The sequence below is a fragment of the Protopterus annectens genome, chromosome 7.part1 (assembly GCF_019279795.1).
Source record: "Protopterus annectens isolate FY-2018-M chromosome 7.part1, PAN1.0, whole genome shotgun sequence".
Classification (NCBI taxonomy): Eukaryota; Metazoa; Chordata; order Ceratodontiformes; family Protopteridae; genus Protopterus; species Protopterus annectens.
In genome coordinates this window covers 254,733,139-254,757,747 of record NC_056740.1, presented here as the reverse complement: position 1 = coordinate 254,757,747, position 24,609 = coordinate 254,733,139, and the positions used below count along the sequence as shown (strand labels likewise).

Sequence of the window (24,609 nt, the reverse complement as noted above, 5' to 3'; positions counted from 1 at the left end):
TGTATTACCAACTCTTGCAAACAAGACCTCCTTTAATGGATGAGGCCAAACGTAGAACTTTGAAGTCACCCTTTCAATCCCGTCAGCCCACAGCCATTGTGACCACGGATGCTTCCCTGATCGGTTGGCAGGGCAATATCCAGGGGAAAGACTGTCCAAGGCACATGATCCATTTCAGAAGCCCACCAGTGTTCTGGAACTAAGAGCTGTGCTGTTAGCGTTGCAGGCCTTTCATTCGGCTGTCCCTTCCAGGGCAATTTCAATTCAGTCAGACAATATGTCAGTGGTCTCGTATATCAACAAGCAAGGAGGAACCAAGTTCTACTCCCTATGTTGAGAAGCCGTGAGAATTTGGCAGTGGGCGATAGCTTCCAACCGCTTTTCCTGGGGAGCTCCAATGTGATTGCAGACAAACTGAGCAAATGCATCCTCATACTTCACGAGTGGTCTCCTCAACCCCATGATGGTGACAGAAATCTTCAGCCACTAGGGCCAGCCTTTCTGCTATCTTTTCGTCTCCCCATCGAACAACAAGTGCAGCAGCTATTTCACCCTACTTCCCCGAAAGGGGGAGTCACTGAGGAATGCTCTAATCCACAATTGGGCCATGGGACTTCTTTACGCTTATCCTCCCATCCCCCTGATTACACAATTTCTAAAGAAAGCTCTTCATTTGAGATGCAAGGTGATCCTCATAGCCCCGTTCTGGCCTCAACAAGTGTGGGTCCCCTTCCTTCGGCCTCACCTAATATACTCGCTGTGGATTCTGGACCCTCTACCAGATATGATTACTCACCCCCAAGGTTTGAATCACCCAAATCTGTCCAGTCTCAAGCTTGACAGCTTGGTTTCTCCACTTCCACTAGTCGCCAGGCAAGCTACTCTCTCCTCACCTGTTTGAGATATCATTCTGGCCTCTCATAAACCATCCACCAGAAGACTATATCAGAATAAATGGAAAAGGTTCTCCATGTGGTCCGAGAATAACATGCTAGACATGTATTTGGCTCCAGTTATTGCAGTGCTTCAATACTTGGCTAAGTTTTTTGTTAATGGAGCCTCTGCCTTTACTGTACGAGTACATCTAGTGGCAATTTTCAATTTCCACAATGGTATTAGTTTTTTGATAATGGAGCCTCCTCCTCTACCATACGAGTACATCTACTGGCAATTTCCAGTTTCCACAATGGTATTGATGGCACCCCTCTTATAGCCTGTGCAAAGCCTTCCTCAAGGGAACCTCTCATATCGGGCCTTCTGTCAGACAGCTCGTGGAACCATGGAACCTCACTCTAGTCCTTCAGTGAAGTGTGATCTAAGGTTCTTGTCTTGGAAATATTTGTTCTTGGTAGCCATCCCATCTGCCAGAAGAGTCTCTGAGCTGCCATCACGTCTGCCAGAAGAGTCTCTGAGCTGCAGGCATTGTGTATCAAGAGGCCTTATCTGGTATTTCATAAAGACAGAGTATCACTTCGGATGAACCCATCCTTCCTTCCCAAAGTTGTTTCTGAATTCTCCATAAACCAGACCATTGATTTACCAGTGTTTTTTTCTGAATTTTGCCAATAGAGGAGAGTACTGCCTTCACTCTTTAGATGTACATAGACAACTGAGATTTTACGTAGACATGACCAAACCTATCTGTAAATCGGAACAACTTTTCATCTCCTTCTCTGGACCCAAAACGGGAGAGGCTGTTTCCAAGGTTACATTATCAAAATGGCTTAGGGACTGCATGCATTTCATCTACTCCCTCCGTAACGAACCTGTGCCAAAAGTTAAAGCTCACTCCACTAGATCTATGGCAACATCTGTAGCTTTCCATTCCAGGGTCTCCATGGATGACATCTGCGCAGCAGCTACTTGGGCTAAGCCTCATACCTTTATCAATCATTACAAATTGGACTTGGTCTCCAGAGGGAGAGCTGCCTTTGGCTCAATGGTACTTAGGAATGTTCTTCTATAAATGCCGCCCATGGAACTCAAGTAGCTTGGGATTCTGTGTCCCATCAGTGATGAATAGAAAGAAAATTAACAACATCAGATAAAGAAGTTGTCTTACCATAATGCTCCATCTGTGTTGTTTATCTTCTTTCATTCATCACTTCCCACCCTCCTTCCCCCTCCAAAGGCTCCTGGGGGATTCTTTGGGTCTAAGTGGTGCCCCTAGGGTATTTGCACAGACATGGCCTTGGCTTTACTTCTCTTTCTCTTGCAAACTCGATCTGAGGTAAGAGGGAGAAGGGCATTTTGGATGGAGAGCTCAAGAGTTTTTTGCTGGCGCAAGCTTGGTAAAAGGCTGACTCAGTTCCGAGGGCTCAGAACCGAACCCATCAGTGATGAATGAAAGAAAATGAACAACACAGATGGAATGTTATGGTAAGACATAACTTCTTTTTTCTTAACATTGCCTGCAACTTGTCATCTTGTTAGATGTTGTAATATTGCAAGTACTTTTTCATTTGATTGCTGTAAAGAATTGAGGAGGTCTGAAAGTTGGCAAGCAGTTCTAGAATTCTAAGTAGAAAAACAGAGGTGCAGATTGGAAGAGGCAACTTGACTGTGTGTTTATTAAAGTAATTAAGCACAGCACAAAGAATAGTACATATTTACATACCCTGCAGATTGTGCCACCGGCTACATTGAAATCCCAATTTCTTGGATAAAAAGTCTATGAAAACAGCAAAAATATACTGAAAATGGAATAATGTTATAAAGTTAAAATGAAGTATTGTGCAGGCTTGGGCAAAATGAGGCTGAGCACTGAAAAAGAAATTATAGGAAGAGAAAGGGACTGTTGCAATGTCCATTAGTAAAGTGCAGTGATAAGTTAAGGGAAAAACAAATTCCATCTGTGGTTGACATTTTTTTTTATTTATGTTGTAGTGCATGAAACTTCATCGGAGCAGTCCAAAGGTACTGAAGAGATGAGAGAAGAGAGTATTGCAGGTCTTTTGGGTAAAGAGATGATAGTGAGTTCTAACTATGTTAACAGTAATTCTGAGCCAAATGAAAAACATGAAGCAGTTGAAGAAAACAAGTGTGATACACCAGAGTTTACCAGGTGAGTAGGTACTTTTTTTATTAGTTCATAAATGCAAATTGAAAATAGGTGCATGACTGAATCATACACCAATGCACTGTATGAGCACATACACAAGTGCATGGAACGGGCCATACCAAACAGAACCGAGATGTTCTCCTCCAAAAAAAAAGAAGCCAATCTGGTGGTCCCCACGGTTTACTATTAAAAGGTAGGCGTAGCATTGCACGCCTATGAACTATTCGAACTGCAGATGTTCGAATAGTTCATATTTGTGCCAGCCACGTAATAGAACTGAATATTTGCGAATGGTCTGTCCATTCGCAAATATAACGTTCGATTATGTACAGGGATCGCAGTACAGTGCGGTAAGGGAAATACATCCCTTTCCTCACTGTAGTGTGATCTCTGAGTTAGAATATATAGTTAGGGGGTGTGGGGGGGAACAGGGGGACTTGCCCCCCCTGCATAAATGGGATGTTAGGTTTCCTAGTTAGGGAGTTACGGGAAGGGTGGGATTGCTGTTAAGTGGTGAAAATGTTGTGTTCAACATTTTCGGCATTAACAGCTGTTTTTCGACATTAGGGCTATTAGGTGTTGTGTATTTTTGGCGTAACACTACGCTCATAAATACCATTTTTTTCCCACTTTCGAGATTTTAATAGTAACCGGTCCCCACCATAAACAAACTCTACAACAGAAGGAAAAAAAAACTGTTGCAGAAAAGGGTGAAGTCCCATGACTGGAAAAGCTTCCATGTCAGCCTCAGCAAAAAACTGAGATCCATCATCAAATCCTCTAGAGCTAGCTACGAAAACAAAATTGCTTCAGATTCTAAAGACAACCACAAGGCATTCTATAACTATGTCAAGAATCTGCATGGCAATATTCAGATCTGCTCTGAGTTACAGAACAATGGAATACATATACAGAACCAACTGATATTGCCAACATATTGGCTGACACGTATAGTGACAACCTTACCCCCCCCTTTCACCCCCTAAAAGGCCTATCACAATATCTGAGGAATGCCAAGTCCCTATTATCACGGCCACACAGGTAAAACTGCACTGTCCAAAGCCAAGAATACAGCTTCCAAGGGACCCAATAATATCCCCGGCCGTGTTCTACATGAATTACAAAGTGAACTGGCACCACACCTGAGTACCCTGTTCATTCACAGCGTAATTTCAGGCTTTGTTCCTACCGAATGATGCACTGCTATGGTCATCCCACTTCACAAAGGGGGAGCAACTACAGACCCTGGGAACTACCGCCCCATTAGCCTGACGAGTCTGATATGTAAGGCTACAGAGCACATCATCATGGACCTTATAAATAAGGACATAGGGAATCTCCAAACTCTGGACCCCATATAGTTGCGTTTGTGAAAGGTAGAATCATGCCTGCTCACCCTGATAGACTACTTCGAGTCTGTCACCAGAGGTGTGGATGAGGGCAAGGTAGTTCACACAGTCTGCCTAGATCTTGCCAAGGCCTTTGACACCATCCCTCACTCAGGAGTCATAGACTCACTAAACTAGGCATAAACCCCTATGTCATAAAATGGGTTGCCAGCTGGCTCACTGATAGAACCCACACTGTAAAAGTAGGAGACTCCAAATCTGACTACCGACCAGTTACAAGTGGTGTCCCACAGGGATCGGTCCTAGGTCCTCTCCTGATGATGTCCTTCAAGAATGCAACTGCAGTCATAACATATGAGTTGTCCTGCCTCAGGCAGCCCTCGGTCGGCCGAATTCCAAAGTCTGAGTCCGGCGTCGGCTGGTGTCACCTCCTCTCCGACGTCACAACGGCTGGAGTATAAAGGCATCGGCCGACGCCATCTTCTCCAGTCTTTCTTGCCACACGGTGCCCGAAGCAGAAGCAGTTCGCAAGTGCCGGTCGGTCAGCTCCTGTGTTTTCAGTACCGAAGTCATCTAAAAGCTAAGTACCCCGTTGGGGAACATTTATTCTTGCCTCAGCCGATGTCAGAACAAATTGAGAAAGTTAATAATTGTTTGTCTTGTGGTAAACAAATACCTCATAAGGACTTCCATTCTCTCTGCCTTCCTTGCCTGGGCCCAGACCACGTCTCGGCCTGTGCTGCCTGTGCCTGCTTTAATAAGCGCACTCTCAGGCGCCGGGCAGAATTCGCCGAGGACTTCTTCGTGAATCTTTGCGTATATCATGCCGTCGGATCAACCGACAACCCAATCTGCTAAAACGCAAGGACCGGGACCGACATCCTGGCGTCCACTACCGATGTTACTCCTAAACCCTCTGCTAGCCCGGTCCCTTGAAGTGGTAAATCTACCGCTCAGGCCGACACAGCGTTAACCACGACCTTCGGTCTCGGAGATCTCTCCGGTGCCGGTTGTTGATTTTCCTCCGGAAACCGAAGTTCTGGATCTACCCGACACCATTCCTGTGGACAAGGTAACGCCTGCACGTGGGGCTGCTATGCCTCCTGTATCCATGTCCATCAAGGCCTTTGCACGTGCTAAGGCCGCCAGTCAGGCCAAGGCCCATCCTAAACCTGCCCAGGCCCCTTCATCTGATAAGCAGATCATGTCTCTGGCTGCAGATCTTATTTCCCTTATCAGGGGGTCTCAGCCTCATCCGGACAGGGGTTCTCAGCCACCTGCAGAGAAAAGGCCTAGAACTGAGCAGGTGGACGACCTCTCCTCGGATGAAGCATCTGGGGATTCTGAGCATTCTGATACTCAAGAAGAATCCTTCCAGGCATACGAGGACTCCGATGCTGAGGAATCAATTCCCTCTGCCTCCCCTCCAGAGGATTTCTCATTTGGGGAAGTCCTGCATTCCATGAGGGAACATTTTCAATGGCAGGGTCAGGAATTCTCTGACTCCAGGAAAAGGCTTCGTACTTTCCTCAAGCTTCCCCAGCACAGACTTTTGGCTATCCCTCCAGTTATGGATGTTTTGGATGATGTTTTCTCTAACTCCAGTGCCAACCCTGATTCTCTTCCTCCTGCTCCTGTCAAGCCGGACAGATATTATAGGGTCCCTGACACTCACAAGCACCTTTTTAAGGCCCACTCTGTGGATCTAGAAACTATTTCACAGGGCCCCAAGGGAGTAGCTTCCTCCTCTGCCAAAAACCCACTGCCAGCTGACAGAGAAGCAAGGTCCCTGGAGAGATGGGGTAAAAAAGTATATACCTCTACTACCCTAGCCATGAGGTCTCTTAACTGCCTCTTTCACATGTTTCAGTACCAAGATTTTCTCCTGGATGATTTACAGAAAAGTTAGCCTCTCCTGAACCTATTGATAAAAAGGCACTGCAGGATCATATACATAACACTCAGCAGGTTAATAACCATTTTCTGCAGTGTGGTTATGATGCACTGGAAGCTTCATGTAGGGCAGCTATGACTGGGGCTGTGATACGTAGACATGCTTGGTTGAAGGATCAGTCTTTGCCTGACCATGTTAAAGTAAAGTTACTGGATGCACCTTTGGAAAAACAAAAGCTTTTTGGTGCTACTGCACAAGATGTATTGAAATCCATAGAGGAAAAAGCAAAGTCAGTACAGACAGTCAAGGATTTCCTTCAGGTTCAGCCACCCAGATTCAGCAGAAATTGGCCCTCAAAGAATTGGTCCTTCCCGGCTCTGACAAGTTTCAAAGGGGAAAAAGCAGACGTGCCCAGGGTAGAGGGCATTACCGAGGATCTTACAGGGGCCGCCACTGGCAACCTCCAAATCAAAGAAGTGGCGCAGACAGTTCAGCTGCACCACAAGGACAATCACAATGACTTCACTTTCGTACCGCCTACAAAGGTTCAAAGAGAAGCACCTTTGGGCGGAAAATTAGCCTTATTCTCACAAAACTGGCATATCTTAACCAAAGACAATTGGATTCTGGATTTGATAGACAAAGGTTACAGATTCCACTTCCACACATTACCAATAAGACAAGGCATGCCAAACCTGCCACATCATCAAAGGGCAGAGACACTCACTCAAGTTTCCAAGCTGTTAAGTATAAAAGCAATAGAAAGGGTTCCTCCTCAGGAGCAAGGCCAGGGATTTTATTCAAGACTGTTCCTTGTTCCGAGAAAAGAAAACAAATGGGGACCCATACTGGACTTGTCAAATCTAAACACTTTCCTCATTGTGCCAAAGTTCAAAATGCTGACGTTGCAGCAACTTCTTCCCATGCTGGGCAAGGGGTCTTGGATGGTCACTCTGGACCTCAGGGAGGCATACCTGCATGTCCCTATCAGACAAAGCTGCAGAAGATACCTCAGATTTCTTGCAGGGACAGAGCATTATCAATTCTCAGCATTGCTGTTTGGCTTATCTACTGCGCCCAGAGTGTTCACGAAATGCCTGGCATCAGTAGTGGCACACTGCAGACAGCAGGGGATTCAAATATACCCCTACTTGGACGACTGCCTCATACAAGCAGACAACAAACAAACCTTAAAAGGGAATTTGGACTATGTCATGCATCTACTGCATGCCTTGGGATACACAGTCAACATTCAGAAGTCAAAATTACTACCATCCCAACAGATTACATTCCTAGGAGCCAAACTGGACACGGAAACCCAAATGGCCTACCTCACAGAGGAAAAACAGCAGCATTTACCAGAGTACTTCAAAGGCCTAGCAAAGCTTTCCCAGCTGACTGCAAGGAAAATCCTGCAGGCCCTGGGTTTCATGGCATCTTGCATCCTTCTGATACCTTTGGCAAGACTTCATATGAGAAAGCTGCAATGGTATTTAAAAAACTTATGGTCTCAACACAGCAACAGCCTAGAGGACATAATCCCACTTATTCCATGTCTGCAGAAGGAATTTCTATGGTGGGCTCAAGCCAGTCAACTAAACAAGGGCATGTCTTTCAACAGACCTCAAGCAGGCCAAATGATTACAACAGACGCCTCAGACCATGGATGGGGGGCGCACATGGAGGGCAGATGCATTCAAGGTCTATGGACGCCAAAGGAAAGACATCTGCACATAAACCAAAAGGAGATGTTGGCAGTGATACATGCCATCGAGACTTTCGAAAAATCACTACAACAAGGGCATTTGCTAATAAGGACAGACAACACCACTGTCATGTGGTACATAAACAAGCAGGGAGGCACTCATTCTTATCCCCTCTGCAGACTAACAATGCTTCTCTGGGAAAAATCCCTGAGCCTGAAGATACACTTACAATCCCAGTTTGTACCAGGCAAGGACAATGTACTGGCGGACAATCTGAGCAGAAATTTCATGGATCCACATGAATGGATGCTGCACCCTCACATTTTCTCTCAACTGACAAGGACATGGGGAAGACTGGACGTAGATCTTTTTGCTTCCCACTTAAATCATCACCTGGAAAAGTTCTGCACAAGGACTCACCACCCTCTAGCTTGGAAAATGGATGCTGTCTCCTTCAGCTGGAATTCTCTAAAAATTTATGCATTCCCTCCCCTGCCTCTGCTGACCAAGGTGATACTGAAAATCAAAGCAGAACAACCAACAGGCATCTTGATAGCTCCAGACTGGCCAAGGCAACACTGGTACCCATTGCTATTGACCATAACTCGGACCAAACCATGGCCTCTGACCCTATGGCCCCTACTCCTAACGCAACACAATTACAGGACTGTACATCAAGACCTGAAAACATTGCATCTGACAGCCTGGAGGCTAACATGACTTCAACTCCTAACTCTCTTCCCAAATCTGTTCAAGAGATCTTGCTGGAAGCACGCAGACCTTCCACCAGAAAAACCTATTCAGCCAAGTAGAAGAGATTCAGCATCTGGAATGCCAAAAGGGGTCAGGACACAGCATTACTGAGTATACCTCAGATATTAGAATACTTGGCAGAACTATTTCATACTGGACTCTCATACTCCTCAATAAAGATTCATGCCTCAGCAATCTCAGCAAAATACAACTGTGACCCTCCAGTGTTTTCGCATCCTCTGCTAAGACAGTTTCTAAGAGGGATAATGAATATCAAACCTCCCAGAAAACAGCCAGTACCTGCATGGGACCTCAACTACGTGTTGGAAAAACTAACTCTTCCTCCATTTGAGCCAGCAGCAACCTCAGAAATGCAATTTCTTTCATGGAAGACGGCCTTCTTATTGGCAGTCACTTCTGCAAGAAGAGTTTCGGAGATACAGGCACTCATGGCAGTGCCCCCCTTCCTCATTTTTCATCAAGACAGAGTCTCTAAGAACCAATCCTACATTCATGCCAAAAGTTATTTCCAGGGTGTCTCTAAATCAAGCTATTCATCTACCTAAATTCTTCCCCAATCCTCAAAATAGGGGGGGGAAACTACTGCATACTTTGGACATACACACTACGCTACTACTTGGACAGAACTAAGGCCACCAGAAAGTCTGACCAGCTGTTTGTAGCCTATGCTGCTGGAGTACAAGGAAAAGCAATCTCCAAACAAACAATTTCAAAATGGATTGTACATTGTATCAGATTTTGCTATTCTTTTCATGGAAAAGGTGTGCCAGCCAATATTAGGCCACACTCCACCAGAGCTATAGCCACTTCTACAGCTTTCCTAAGAGGAGTGGCAACAAAGGACATTTTAGAGGCTGCTACATGGAGCTCTGTGCATACATTTACCAAGCACTACCACCTGCCCTTATACTCCAGATCCCGAGCAGGCTTTGCTTCAGCAGTCCTGCAGGGGATTTTAGCTACACCATCCTTATCATAGTTCCATCCACCCCCAGCTTGGCTATGGTATTCAACCCATATGTTATGACTGCAGTTGCATTCTTGAAGGACATAGTACAGTTTTGTACCTACCATAAATGTAGATGTCCGATAGATATGCAACTGCAGTCGGATTTTCCCACCCTCCTGCCCCTCTGTATCCTTCTTTTGGGTCCCTACCCCCCTTTTTCCCTTCAGCTGGGGGCATCTCCTATGGTGTATCTGTTTATTACTGTTGTGCATGTTTGGGATTATTTTTATCCATTTACCAAATTTAGCCTTCCTAAGAGGGCACCTGACATCTGGGGCAAGAAACACTGAAGAAGATGGCATCGGCCGATGCCTTTATACTCCAGCCGTTGTGACGTCGGAGAGGAGGCGACACCAGCCGACGCCGGACCCAGACTTTGGAATTCGGCCGACCGAGGGCTGCCTGAGGCAGGACAACCCATATGTTATGACTGCAGTTGCATATCTATCGGACATCTACATTTATGGTAGGTACAAAACTGTACTTTCATCGTGTTTCACTGTTGCAGTCATTACATTTGGGTAATCTGCTGGCAGGTTGTCCTCAGTCAGCCTAATTAACAAAGTATTGGGTCCTGCGTCAGTTGCTGTCCCTTCTTCCATGACGTCAGGTCATCAGGGGTATAAAACATGCAGCCGATGCCATTACATCAGTCTTTCTTGTTGCGTGGTGCCTGAAGCAGAAGCAGTTCGCAAGTGCCAGTCGGCTGACTCCTGAAATTTTTGTTTTCAAGTTTCAGAACTGAAGTCTTCAACTAAAAGCTAAGTACCCCGTTGGGGAAACTTTTTCTTGCTCCTTACCGATGTCAGTAAAAGTTAATAATTGTATTACTTGTGGGAAGCAAATACCTCATGAGGATTTTCATTTGTACTGTATTCCTTGCCTAGGCCCTGACCACGATGTACCTTGCTGTCAGTTTTGTGCTTTATTTAATCAGTGCGCTATCCGTCGTCGGTACATTTTTTCTTCAAAATATTTTGGTTCTCGGTTTAATTATCCAGAAATGAAGTCGGTTAGGCATCCAACTATCAGAATACTGAAAAAACGCAAAGAAAAAGGAGACAAGCCGTTGAGGTCCAAAACTGCCGATGAAGCTTCTCCTAAGCCATTCGCCAGTTTGCCAGTACTTAGTGAGGCGCTTTCGGCAACCCCTAATACCCGCTACTTCTGATTCGCAGGCCTCTACTGAGACCCATTCGAAGTCTGGTATGCCACGAGATACTTCACATATGGAACCCGCGGATGTCTCTACCAGCTTCTGAAGGTGTATTCAGGCCTATAGACTTGCATATTAAACCGACTCCAACTTCAGTGCTAAGACCTAAATCTTGATCATTGTCTGAAAAACTGATCCCCAGGCCACATGTTCACACCCCTATGCCTAAAAAACAAATGATAAAAATGGCTGAAAATGTAATTACTCTAATCAGGGGTAGTCACCCCCCCCCCTTCTAAGAGGCCTAGGATTGAATTTGACTATGAATCTTCTGTTTCTTCTGACTCTTCAAATGATCTGGATTTGTCCATGCCTACTTATGAGGACTCTGATGCAGAGAATTCCATTCCCTCTGCTTCTCCGCCTGAGGATTTCTCTTTTGGGGAAACTTTACATACCTTAAGGGAGCATTTCCACTGGGAAAGTCAGGATTTCTCTGAATCCAAAACGAGGCTTAGGGATTTCCTTCTTCCTCAGCATAGGCCTTTGGCTATACCTCCTGTGCTAGATATTGTTGATGATGTGTTTTCGGAATCCAATATGACCCCTGATTCCTTGCCTCCAGCCCCTAGCAAACCAGACAGGTACTACAGGGTTCTTAAACAGAAAATGATGTTGATTTCTGACTGTGTGGAGAATAAAGATTTGCAGGATTTATTGCATTCAGCTCACTGAACAAGTTGGCAAACATACTTTGCAATGTGGTTTTGATTCTTTAGATGCCTCTTGCAGGGCTGCTGTTACTGGGTCTGTGCTTAGATGGCATGCTTGGCTTAAGGAGCAGTCTCTGCCTGATCATGTTAAAGCAAAACTTTTGGATGCTCCTTTGCAGCAGGACCGTCTATTTGGCAATAAGGCTGAAGAAGTTCTAAAAAAGACGGAAGGTAAAGCTAAATCTATGCAAACTGTGAAAGATTTCTTACAAGTGCAACCTCTTAGATTTAGTAGGCGTTGGCCTACTAAGAACTGGTCCTTTCCAGTTCCTTCCAGAGCCACTACTGCCAAACTCAGACAATCCAAAAGCACCAGGTTTCAGTCCCAAGGGCCTTTCAGAACTAAGCAATGGGGTGCTTCCACTTCCAAATCTGGAAACAACAAGGCACCATCCTATGGTAAACAGTCTCAATGACTTCCCTTTGAAATTACCAAGCACTTACCTCTTAGCTGCCCCTTTGGGGGGAAAACTGGCTCTTCATTCAAGAAACTGGCAACTTATAACCCAGGACAAATGGGTTCTAAATATTGTGTCACAGGGATACGGATTTCATTTCCACAAGCTGCCAACTCCAACCGGGTGGCCAGACCTGCCCCCAAATCAGTGGGCAGAGGCTCAGAAACAGGTATTTTCCCTTCTAGACATAGGAGCTATTCAGCTAGTACCAGAAGAGGAAAAGGGACAAGGTTTCTATTCCAAACTTTTCCTGGTTCCCAGAAAAGACAAATCATGGCATCCAATTCTGGACCTGTCTAATCTAAACACCTTCCTGGACATTCCAAAATTCAAGATGCTGACTCTTCACCAGTTACTTCCTATGGTAGGCAAGGATGCCTGGTTGGCAACTCTCAACTTAAAAGAGGCTTACCTGCATATCCCAATCAGGGAATCTTGCAGAAGATTCCTACACTTCAAAGCAGGCTGCATGCATTATCTGTTCTCTGCACTGCCCTTTGGCTTGTCTATTGTGCCCAGGGTATTCACAAAATGCCTGGCTCCAGTAATTGCATTTTGCAGGCAAAGAAATATTCAAATATATCCATACCTGGACAATTGTCTAATTCAGGCAGAAAACCAGGCCATTCTTCTAAAACATCTGGCGTTTATAAAAAGAGTTCTAACCTGTCTAGGGTACACCATAAACGAAAAGAAATCTCAACTAGTACCCTCTCAAAAGATTACATTCCTGGGTGCAAGCTTGAATACAACTGCCCAGATGGCTTTTCTTACGCCAGAAAAGCAAATTCATTTGGTGACTTACTTCAAACAGGTGGCCACAAAAGTCCTGCTATCTGCAAGGCAAATACTGCAAGCCTTGGGGTTCATGGCCTCCTGCATTCTTCTAATTCCATATGCAAGACTGCATATGAGGAAACTTCAGTGGTACTTAAAAAGTTTGTGGAGTCAACATTGTCACAGCCTGGAAACAATGATTCCTATCATACCTTGCCTGCACCTAGAGTTCCTATGGTGGGCAGAGGCCTGCCACCATAATAAGGGACTGCCATTCACACCACTCCCTGCTGCCCAAACCCTAACTACAGATGCATCAGACTATGCATGGGGGGCTCATCTGGCAGGAAAGTGCATTCAGGGCAAATGGAGCCCAAATCAAATGCACTTTTAAATCAATCAAAAAGAAATGCTAGCTGTACAGAATGCTCTGACAGCCTTCAAGGACTACCTTCATCCAGGACAATTACTGAGAAAGACAGACAACACCACGGTTATGTGGTACATAAACAAGCAGGGGGGTACACATATCTACCCCCTTTGTAGACTAGCCATGGCATTGTGGAACACTACCTTGAGCTACCAAGTACAACTGCAACCTCAATTCCTGCCAGGAAAGCAGAATGTTCTGGCAGACGAACTAAGCAGAAATGTCATGGACCCTCACGAATGGAAACTGAACCATGGATTTTTGACATGTTGACACGCAAATGGGGGAGCTCAGACATGGATCTTTTTGCCTCACCCCAGAGCTACAAGTTGGGCAAATTTTGCACAGGAACTCATCACAAAAAAGCCTGGAAAGTGGATGCTCTGTCCTTCAGCTGAAAAAAACTATCAGTCTATGCCTTTCCCCCTCTGCCTTTGCTCTCCAAAGTACTACTAAAAGTCAAACAGGACAAACCAAAAATTATTTTGATTGCTCCAGACCATCCTCGCCAACACTGGTACCCACTCCTGCGCAGTGTGTCACACATTCCTCCGTGGCACCTGCCTCAGACACCTTCCTTACTGTCTCAGCAGGAGAACCAGGTTCTGCACCCTCAGCTCCAAACATTGAATCTTACAGCTTGGCTAATCACTTAAATTCACCCTTAACATCCCTCAGCAAACCTGTGATGGATGTCATTTTGGAGGTGAGAAGACCTAGTACTAGAAAATCTTATGCTGACAAATGGAAAAGATTGTGTGCTTGGAATCAGTCTCAAGGGATGAGCACAGCAGTGCCCAATTTATCTCAGATTTTGCAATATTTAACTGAGATGTTTCACAAGGGCCTGTCTTTTTCTTCCATAAAAATCCATGCCACAGCCATTTCAGCTCATTACAACACAAACCCCCCCCCTTCTGTCATCCTCTTTTAAAGCAGTATCTCAGAGGGGCCAAAAACTTGAGACCACCCAGGAGAGCTCCTACCCCTACGTGGGACCCTAACTTTGTATTGGAGAAACTCACTCTACCTCATTTCGAGCCAGCTGCAACTGCAGACTTAAAATTTCTTTCCTGGAAAACAGCCTTCCTTTTAGCAATCACTTCAGCTAGAAGGATATCTGAATTACACCCCCTTATGACAGTGGAGCCTTTCATCATCTTTCATGCGGACAGGGTGTCACTCAGGACCAATCCATCATTCATGCCCAAGGTGGTATCTAGTGTGGCTTTTAATCAGTCCATTCATTTGCCAGCATGTTCATCGTGTTACACTGCTGCAGTCATTACACTTGGGTTATCCTGCCATCAGGCGGTCCCGCAATTGGCCAGAGTTCCAAAGTCTTGGTCCGGCGTCGGTTGCTGTCGCTTCTTCCCTGACATCAGTGCGCCAGGGGTATATAAGATGCATCCGATGCCATTTTCTTCAGTCTTTCTTGCCGCACGGTGCCCGAAGCAGAAGCAGTTCGCAAGTGCCGGTTGGCCGACTCCTGAGATTTTCGAAGTCGAATTTCAGATCCGAAGTCTTCAATAAAGCTAAGTACCCTGTTGGGGAAACTTTTTTCTTGCCTCAGACCGATGTCAGAAAAAGTTAATAATTGCATTTCTTGTGGGAAGCAAATACCTCATAAGGACTTCCACTCTTACTGTATTCCATGCCTAGGCCCTGATCACAATATCACTAGTTGTCGGTTTTGTGCTAGATTTAACAAACGCACTATAAAAAGACGTTTTGATTTTGCTTTGCACTACTTTGGCCGAAGGTTCAATTATACCATGCCATCGGAACAACCGACGACCTCAATACCGAAAAAACGCAAAGACAAGGATAAAGACAGGCATCCGAGGTCCAAAACCGACGACGAAACCTCTTCTAGGCCAGTCGCTGGTTCTCAGTGAGGTGCTTTCACAGCCCCTGACACCCACTACCTCAGAGCCACAGGCCGCTTCCGACTCCCACGTGGAGACAACTAGGCCTCTGGAAACTCAAGGTATTGGGCCTACGGAAACTAATCCCTCAGATGGGTCCTGAGCCGCTGAGCAGGCATTGGCTTCTGAGGGTGTTTTCAGACCTTCACAACTTACCATCAAAACAACAGCCAAGACAAAGGTACCATTAAAGACAAAGAAACAAGTACAGCATTCTCCTGGACAGTCCTCCATGCCTAAGAAACAGATGCTTAAATAGCCGAAGACCTCATTACTCTAATCAGGGGTTCCCATCCCCCTCCTGAGAAAAGGCCTAGGCAGGATACAGACTATGACTCCTCTGATCAGGTTTCCATTTCCTCTGATTCCTCTTCAGACCAGGGATACTCTCTACCCCCCTATGAGGACTCTGATGCTGAAGAATCTATCCCTTCAGCCTCTCCTCCTGAGGATTATTCTTTTGGGGAAACTTTACATACCATGAGGGAGCATTTCCATTGGGAAAGTCAGGATTATTCAGAATCCAAGAAAAGGCTCAGGGATTTCCTTTTATTGCCTCAGCACAGGCCGCTGGCTATTCCGCCTGTACTAGACATTGTGGATGATGTGTTCTCTGAATCCAGCTTATCTCCTTATTCTTTGCCCCCTGCTCCAGCCAAGCCAGACAGGTACTATAGAGTCCCTGACTCTCACAAGCTTCTTTACAAAAACCCTTCTGCTGATCCAGAAACTATTTCCCAGGGTCCAAAAGGGGTTAAGGCTTCCATTGCAAAAAATCCAGTACCCTCTGATAGAGATTCCAGAGCTTTGGATAGATGGGGGAAGAAAGTATACACTTCTGCAACCTTAGCGGTAAGAGCTTTAAATTGCCAGTTTCACATGCTTAAGTACCATACCTCTCAACCTCTTAGAGCAAGAAATCTGGGCAAAGCAACTATTTCCCAGGGTCCAAAAGGGGTTAAGGCTTCCATTGCAAAAAAATCCAGTACCCTCTGATAGAGATTCCAGAGCTTTGGATAGATGGGGGAAGAAAGTATACACTTCTGCAACCTTAGCAGTAAGAGCTTTAAATTGCCAGTTTCACATGCTTTCAAGTGCCAACAATATTTAATGGCTCAGTTAAAACAGAAAATGCTTGCAAGCTCAGAAGCTCCTGATTGTAAAGAAATGCAGGATTTATTGCATGCAGTTGAACAGGTGGGAAAACATACTCTGCAATGTGGTTTTGATTCTTTAGAGGTCTCTTGTAGAGCCGCAGTTACAGGTTCTGTGATTCAAAGACATGCTTGGTTAAAAGAACAGAGTTTACCTGATCATGTTAAGGCAAAATTATTGGATGCTCCTTTACAGCATGATACCTTGTTTGGTGTTAAAGCAGAAGAGGTGTTAAAGAAAATGGAGGATAAAGCTAAATCTATGCAAACAGTCAAGGATTTCTTACAGGTACAGCCACCTCGGTTTAGCAGAAATTGGCCAACAAAAAATTGGTCATTTCCAGTGTCAGACAGGCCACAGAGAGGCAGATACAGATGCCCAAGAGGCAGATCTCAACCCCAAGGCTCAAACAGTCAATGACAGTAGGGCACCTCAACCCCAAAAGGAGGTGAGGACAAGTCTCAACCTTACAGGAAACAGTCATAATGACTTTCCCCTTCGTAGGCCAAGCACGTCTCTTTTGGAAGCCCCCTTAGGGGGAAAACTAGCACTTTTTTCTCATAACTGGCAAACAATCACCCAAGACAAATGGGTTCTGAATATTGTGTCTCAAGGTTACAGGTTCCACTTTCTTACTTTACCAAGGCTAAAAGGAATGCCAGACCTGCCACAAAATCAATGGGCAGAGGCACAAAAACAAATTTCAGCCCTCATGGACATGAGAGCCATTCAAAAAGTACCACAAAAGGAACAAGGACAAGGATTTTACTCAAGACTCTTCTGGTCCCCAGAAAGGAAAAGGCCTGGAGGCCCATACTAGACCATTCAATTCTGAATACTTACCTGGATATTCCAAAATTTAAAATGTTGACATTACAGCATCTTCTACCCATGCTGGGCAAGAAGGCTTGGCTCGTTACTCTGGACCTCAAAGAGGCATACCTGCATGTCCCTATCAGACAAAATTGCAGAAGATACCTCAGATTCAAAGCTGGTACAATGCACTACCAATTCTCTGCACTGCCCTTTGGCTTATCTACTGCGCCCAGGGTCTTCACAAAGTGCCTGGCACCAGTAATTGCATTTTGCAGACAAAAAGGAATTCAAATATATCCATACCTGGACGACTGCCTCATTCAAGCAGAGACAAAGGACATTCTTTTACAGCATCTGGCATTTGTAAAAAGGTTGCTAATTTCTCTAGGGTACACAGTAAACGAAAGGAAGTCAAAACTAGTGCCCTCGCAACAGATTATATTCCTGGGTGCCACCTTAAATACAACAGCCCAGATGGTTTACCTCAAGCCAGACAAACAAGTTCAACTAACTCAATATTTTCAATTACTGGCAAAAAAGTCCCATCTCCCTGCAAGAAAAATTCTGCAGGCCCTGGGATTCATGGCATCCTGCATTCTACTAATACCATATGCCAGGCTGCATATGAGGAAATTACAATGGTACCTAAAAAGTGTTTGGACTCAACACTCTCACAGGTTAGAAGCAGTAATACCAATGATACCCTGCCTACAACAGGAGTTTCGATGGTGGGCACAGGCATGTCACCTAAACAAGGGTCAGCCTTTTACCCAACCAACAGCCAGGCAAACTCTAACAACAGATGCTTCGGATTACACCTAGGGAGCACACATGGCAGGAAAATTTATTCAGGGCAAGTGGACCACAGACCAGATGCATCTTCACATCAATCAAAAAGAGATGTTGGCTGTTCAAAATGCCTTACAGCTTTCAAGGACCTTCTGCATCCAGGACAATTACTACTAAAGACAGACAACACCACATTAAGGTGGTATATAAATAAGCAAGGGGGCACTCATTCGTATCCCCTATGCAGGCAAGCCATGACCTTGTGGAACACAGCTCTAACGTACCAAGTTCGCCTGCAAGCACAATTCCTGCCAGGAAAGAAAAATACTCTGGCAGACGACCTAAGCAGAAATATCATGGACCCTCACTAATGGAAATTGAATCCACAAATCTTCAGCATGGTAACGCAAAAATGGGGATGCCCAGACATAGATCTTTTTGCCTCCCCACTGAATTACCAACTACAAAAATTCTGCACAAGGACTTATCACAAACAAGCATGGAAAGTGGACGCTCTTCTGTTCAGATGGAAAAACCTAAAAGTTTATGCCTTCCCACCACTGCCTCTCCTTTCAAAGGTACTCCTAAAAGCCAGACAAGAAAAAACACAGATGATCCTGATTGCTCCAGACTGGCCACGCCAGCACTGGTACCCTATCTTAAGGAACTTGGCTCAAGGACCACCATGGATTTTGCCTCAAATTCCACACCTTTTGACTCAACAAAACAATCAGATCCTGCACGGTCAGCTCAAAACCCTAAACCTAGCTGCATGGCAGATACATTAGCCAAACAGGCAACACCTCTCTCTAAAGCTGTTATGGATGTCATTCTGGAGGCCAGGAGGCCTAGCACCAAGAAAGCTTACTCAGAAAAATGGAAGAGATTCTGCGCCTGGAACCAGGCTCAAAACCTTGACCTTCTTGTTCCAAACATTCCTCAGATTTTACAATAATTAACTGAGATGCTGGACAGAGGCCTATCCTTCTCATCAATTAAGATCCACGCCTCTGCCATTTCAGCACATTACAACACGGATCCTCCTTTATTCTCTCATCCCTTGCTAAAGCAGTACCTCAGAGGGGCTAAAAACATAAGACCGCCCCGGAGAGCACCAACACCGACTTGGGACCTCAATTTCGTTTTGGAAAAACTGACCCTACCACCTTTTGAGCCAGCCAATACAGCCAATCTAAAATTTTTATCATGGAAAACAGCTCTGCTCCTGGCAGTAACTTCAGCACGAAGAGTCTCAGAGCTACAGGCATTAATGGCAGTGGAACCTTTTATAATTTTTCATCAGGACAGGGTTTCTTTAAGGACAAACCCTACCTTTATGCCAAAGGTGATATCTAGTGTGGCCCTTAACCAAACCATACATTTGCCAACTTTTTATCCAAACCCCCAGAATAAAGGGGAGAAACTTCTGCATTCTTTGGACATACACAGGCAGCTACGCTTCTACTTGGACAAAACTAAAGCTTTCAGGAAAACTGAGCAACTGTTTGTAGCATATGCTGCAGGGTCACAGGGCAAGGCTATCTCAAAGCAGACTATATCCAAATGGATAGGACACTGTATTTGTTACTGCTGCACACAACATGGTAAATCAGTCCCAAATACCATTAGACCACATTCCACCAGGGCAACAGCCACTTCAACAGCCTTTCTCAGAGGAGTACCTACCAAGGAAATTTTGGAGGCTGCAACTTGGAGTTCAGTGCACACCTTTACCAAGCATTACCACCTGCCTCTTTACTCTAAATCCAGAGCAGGATTTGCCACTGCAGTTCTGCAGGGCCTCATACCCAATCCTAACTCTTTATAGACCAGCCACCCAACCTTAGCTTTGGGATTCTACCCAAGTGTAATGACTGCAACAGTGTAACATGATGAACATAGTACAGTTTTGTACCTACCATAAATGTAGATGTTCGAGTGTTCACACTGCTGCAGTCCAGGTTACCCTCCCTCCATCCCCTCTGAACTAGCTGGACTTATCTATACCTTTCTATCCTATACAACCTTTGTGGTGTATTTGCTTGTGACTGAAGGTATTGTTTTTATTTTATATGTATATTTGTTATTAACAATATGTATTGCCTACCTATTTGGGGGCACCTGACATCTGGGGCAAGAAAAACTGAAGAAAATGGTGTTGGATGCATCTTATATACCCCTGGCGCACTGACGTCAGGGAAAAAGCGACAGCAACCGACGCCGGACCAAGACTTTGGAACTCTGGCCGACTGCGGGACAGCCTTACGGCAGGATAACCCAAGTGTAATGACTGCAGCAGTGTGAACACTCGAACATCTACATTTATGGTAGGTACAAAACTGTACTTTTCTTTCCCAGTCCACAGAACAAGGGAGAGCGGATTCTGCATTCTTTGGATGTAGACAGACAACTTAGATTCTACTTGGACAGGACTAAATCTTGTAGAAAATCTGAACAACTGCTGGTAGCATTTGCTGCAGGGGCAGAGGGAAAAGCTGTTTCAAAGCAAACCATTTCTAAATGGATAAGCCATTGTATTCATTTCCATTATAAGCACCATGGAAAACCTATCCCCCAGGGGATCAGATCTCATTCCACCAGGGCTGCATCTACTTCAGCAGCCTTTCTCAGAGGTGTTCCTACCAGGGATATTCTAGAAGCTGCTGCCTGGAGTTCAGTTCATACTTTCACCAAGCATTATCACTTACCAATTTTCTCTAAATCCAGAGCTGGCTTTGCCGCTGCTGTTTTGCAGGGCCTTAATGCTGGTCCTAATGCTGTATAAATCCATCCTCCCAACCTTAGCTTTGGGAATCTGCCCAAATGTAATGACTGCAACAGTGAAACATGATGAACATAGTACAGTTGTGTACACTTACCATAAATGTAGATGTTCGAGTGTATTCACTGTTGCAGTCCAGGTTACCCTCCCTCCAGCCCCCTGTTTTTGTTTTCTGTACCTCTTCTTTCTTTTACTATGCTTAAATGCCTTTTTGGTTAATTTGCTTTTGTTTGGAGGTATATTTTTGTGTTTCTAATTTTTTAAATATATATATATATATATATATATATATATATATATTGTTCCCCATTTGGGGTGCACTTGGCACTTGACATCTGGGGCAAGAAAATCTGATGTAATGGCGTCAGCTGCATGTTTTATACCCGTGACGTCATGGAAGAAGGGACAGCAACCGACGCAGGACCCAAGACTCTGTTAATCAGGCCGACTGAGGGCAACCTGCCAGCAGATTACCCAAATGTAATGACTGCAACAGTGAATACACTTGAACATCTACATTTATGGTAAGTGTACGCAACTGTACTTTTGGCATCTACTTCTCTGAAGTTTAAGCCAACACAAAGGGACTCTGGCTGACCAAGTTCGCAGATGATTGCAAACTGGGAGCCATTATTGATTCTCCAACTGATGTAGACATTCTACAAAAAAGCCTCACTGACACCAGTGACTGGTGCCAGAACCATGGCCTTAAGCCCAATGCCAAAATGTGCATTGTCATTCCCTTTGGGAAAAATTTGGTGCCCATGAACTACCACATAGGCGGTAGTCCACTAAACACTGAAGGTGTGATAAGAGACCTGGGGACACGGGTTGACAGCAACCTCTCCTTTGATAACCACATTGCCACTGTAGTCAGAAAGTCATTCTATGTGGCATATCTCATTACGAAAGGTTTCTCATCCAGGAAGAAAGAGGTCATAATCCCTCTCAACTCATCCTTTGTTTGACCTATTATACAATACAGTGCCTCATTTGGTATGTACCTCACTAGACACCTACAACAACTGGAAAAGCCACAAAAATACCTCACTAAGAGGATCTTGGGCCTTAGACAAATGCCCTATATGGACAGACTCAAAAACACCAGCTATACTTTGTCTCTTATCGCCTACTTAGAGGCAATCTCTGTTTGACCTACAAAGCCATGTCTGACCCAGAGCTGCTAGATATGTTACATCTAAAGAAATCCCAATCCCTCTGTGCCACACGCTCCAAGGACCTAAGCCTCATTATCACAATAAATGGAACTTGCTGGAGGGACAGGTTCCTAACCTAGAGATTTCCCATACTCTGGAACAAACTTCCCATTCACGTCAAGCAGAGCACTTCACTGGCCCTCTTTAAGAGAAATCTTGACAAGTGGATTGGCAATAGGAAGTTCACCCCAGGGATCACTTCAGTGGCCTTGCTTGACAGGGGCACTGGGAACTAACTTTGGGCGGCATGATGCCAGGGTATCTTCTTGGTCTAGGCTTATGTAGACTCCAGGGCCGTTAGCCTAGCACACACATATGAACCTATAATTACAGTAGAGTAAACTAAACTGTAATCACTTGTCTGTCAGAGTAACATTTAGTTTTAAAATTTAAGTTGGTCAGTAGTAAAAATGCAGTCATTGTATTAAGTCTGCAGTTAATTCCTTTTGTTTTGAACTTTTACTGCAGTATCTGAGACTTGTAATATTGTTTTCTGTATGCTTTCTGGGAGTGAAAAAAAAAGTTTTGATTGTAGTTAGACTGTGAACTTATGTATGTATCTCTGTGATGTTCATCGTGCATACAGCTGCAGTCATAACAGATGGGTTATCCTGCCGTCAGGCGGGTCCTCTGTCGGCCGAATTCCAAAGTCTAGGTCCGGCGTTGGTTGTCGTCGCTTCTTCCCTGACGTCAGTGCGGCAGGGGTATAAAAGAACCAGCCGACGCCATTTTCTCCAGTCTTTCTTGCCGTGCGGTGCCTGAAGCAGAAGCAGTTCGCAAGTGCCGGTCGGCCAGCTCCTGAGATTTACGAAAATATTTCAGCCGAAGTCTTCTTGAAAGCCAAGTACCCCGTTGGGGAAACTTTTCTGGCCTCAGACCGATGTCAGACAAAGTTAATAATTACATTTCATGTGGGAAGCAAATACCGCATAAGGATTTCCATTCCTTCTGCATTCCTTACTTAGGCCCAGACCTCGACGTCTCGGCCTGTCGTTTCTGTGCTAGATTCAACAAACTCACTATTAAGCGTCGGGCGGAGTTCGCCCAACACTATTTTGGCAAAAAAATTAATTACATTATGTCATCGGATACTCCGACTCCAGTTTTGAGTAAAAGACGCAAAGATAAGGACCGACATACGAGGTCCGCGACTTCTACCGACACCACGCTAAAGCCAGCTACAGATGCTCCGGTTCTCAGCGAGGCGCCTACGCAGCCCCTGAGTACCGATGACGCTTCTTTAGCAGTGTCTTCTGTGCCCGAGGTCGCAAGCTCCTCGGCCCCCACTCCGACTACAGATACCGACGCCACTCTTGGCGGGGAAACTCAGAGTTTAGACAGGCCTGCCACCTCTCAAGGTGTCTTCAGGCCTTCCTCTTTTTCCATTAAGGCTTTCACAAAATCTAAAGCAGCCATGAAAACTAAAAGACAAGCTCCACAGAGCCCCTCTCACGGCCCCATGCCTAAAAAACAGATGCTCAAAATGGCTGAGGATTTGATTACTCTTATCAGGGGTTCTCAACCCCCTCGGACAAAAGGCCCAGATTGGAGGAAGACTACCCTTCCTCAGACCAAGCCTCTATTACCTCAGAACATTCTGAAGACCAGGAATACTCATATTCCCCCTTTGAAGATTCTGATGCTGAGGAGTCCATTCCGTCGGTCTCCCCCCCCAAGGACTATTCTTTTGGGGAAACCTTACATACCTTGAGGGAACACTTTCACTGGGAAGGCCAAGATTACTCAGATTCCAAGAAAAGGCTCAGGGATTTTCTCTTGCTTCCTCAGCACAGGCCTCTGGCTATCCCTCCTGTCTTGGATATATTAGATGATGTGTACACAGAAGCCAGCCTCAACCCAGATTCTTTACCTCCAGCTCCTGTTAAACCTGACAGGTATTAGCGGGTTCCTGATTCACACCAATTCCTATACAAAAGCCATGCTGCTGACCCAGAAACTATTTCACAGGGTCCCAAGGGAATTAAGGCCTCTACTGCCAAAAACCCATTACCTTCAGAGAGAGATTCCAGAGCTTTAGAAAGGTGGGGGAAAAAGGTATACACCTCGGCCACTTTAACCATGAGGGCATTAAACTGTCAGTTCCATATGTTAAAGTATCAACAGTTTTTGTTATCTCAGTTGAAAAGCAAAATGACACAACCTGAACAACCAGATTTAAAGGAGTTGCAGGATTTGTTGCATAGTACAGAGCAAGTGGGTGAACATACCTTGCAATGTGGTTTTGATGCTTTAGAGGCCTTATGTAGAGCTGCTGTTACAGGGTCTGTCATACGTAGACATGCTTGGCTCAAAGGGCAACCTTACCAGATCATGTCAAAGCTAAATTACTAGATGCACCTCTTCAAAAAGATGTATTGTTTGGTGTTAAAGCTGAGGAAGTCCTAAAGAAAATGGAGGAAAAGGCAAGATCAATGCAAACAGTGAAAGATTTCCAACAGGTACAACCTCCACATTTCAGCAGAAACTGGCCTTCAAAAAATTGGTCCTTTCCAGCCACGGACAGACCTCAAAGAG

At 45.0% G+C, this 24,609-nt stretch overlaps 1 protein-coding gene across 2 annotated transcripts in view; it reads left to right on the top strand.

The window, feature by feature from the left end:
• The window catches only part of CCDC66 (coiled-coil domain containing 66), a 1,871,188-nt gene that overhangs the window by 346,234 nt on the left and 1,500,345 nt on the right, over positions 1-24,609 (top strand). For both annotated transcript variants that reach the window (XM_044078704.1, XM_044078703.1), the window contains exon 5: positions 2,887-3,064. In XM_044078704.1, coding sequence (XP_043934639.1) covers positions 2,887-3,064 — 178 coding nt within the window. The remainder of the gene's footprint in view (positions 1-2,886; positions 3,065-24,609) is intronic.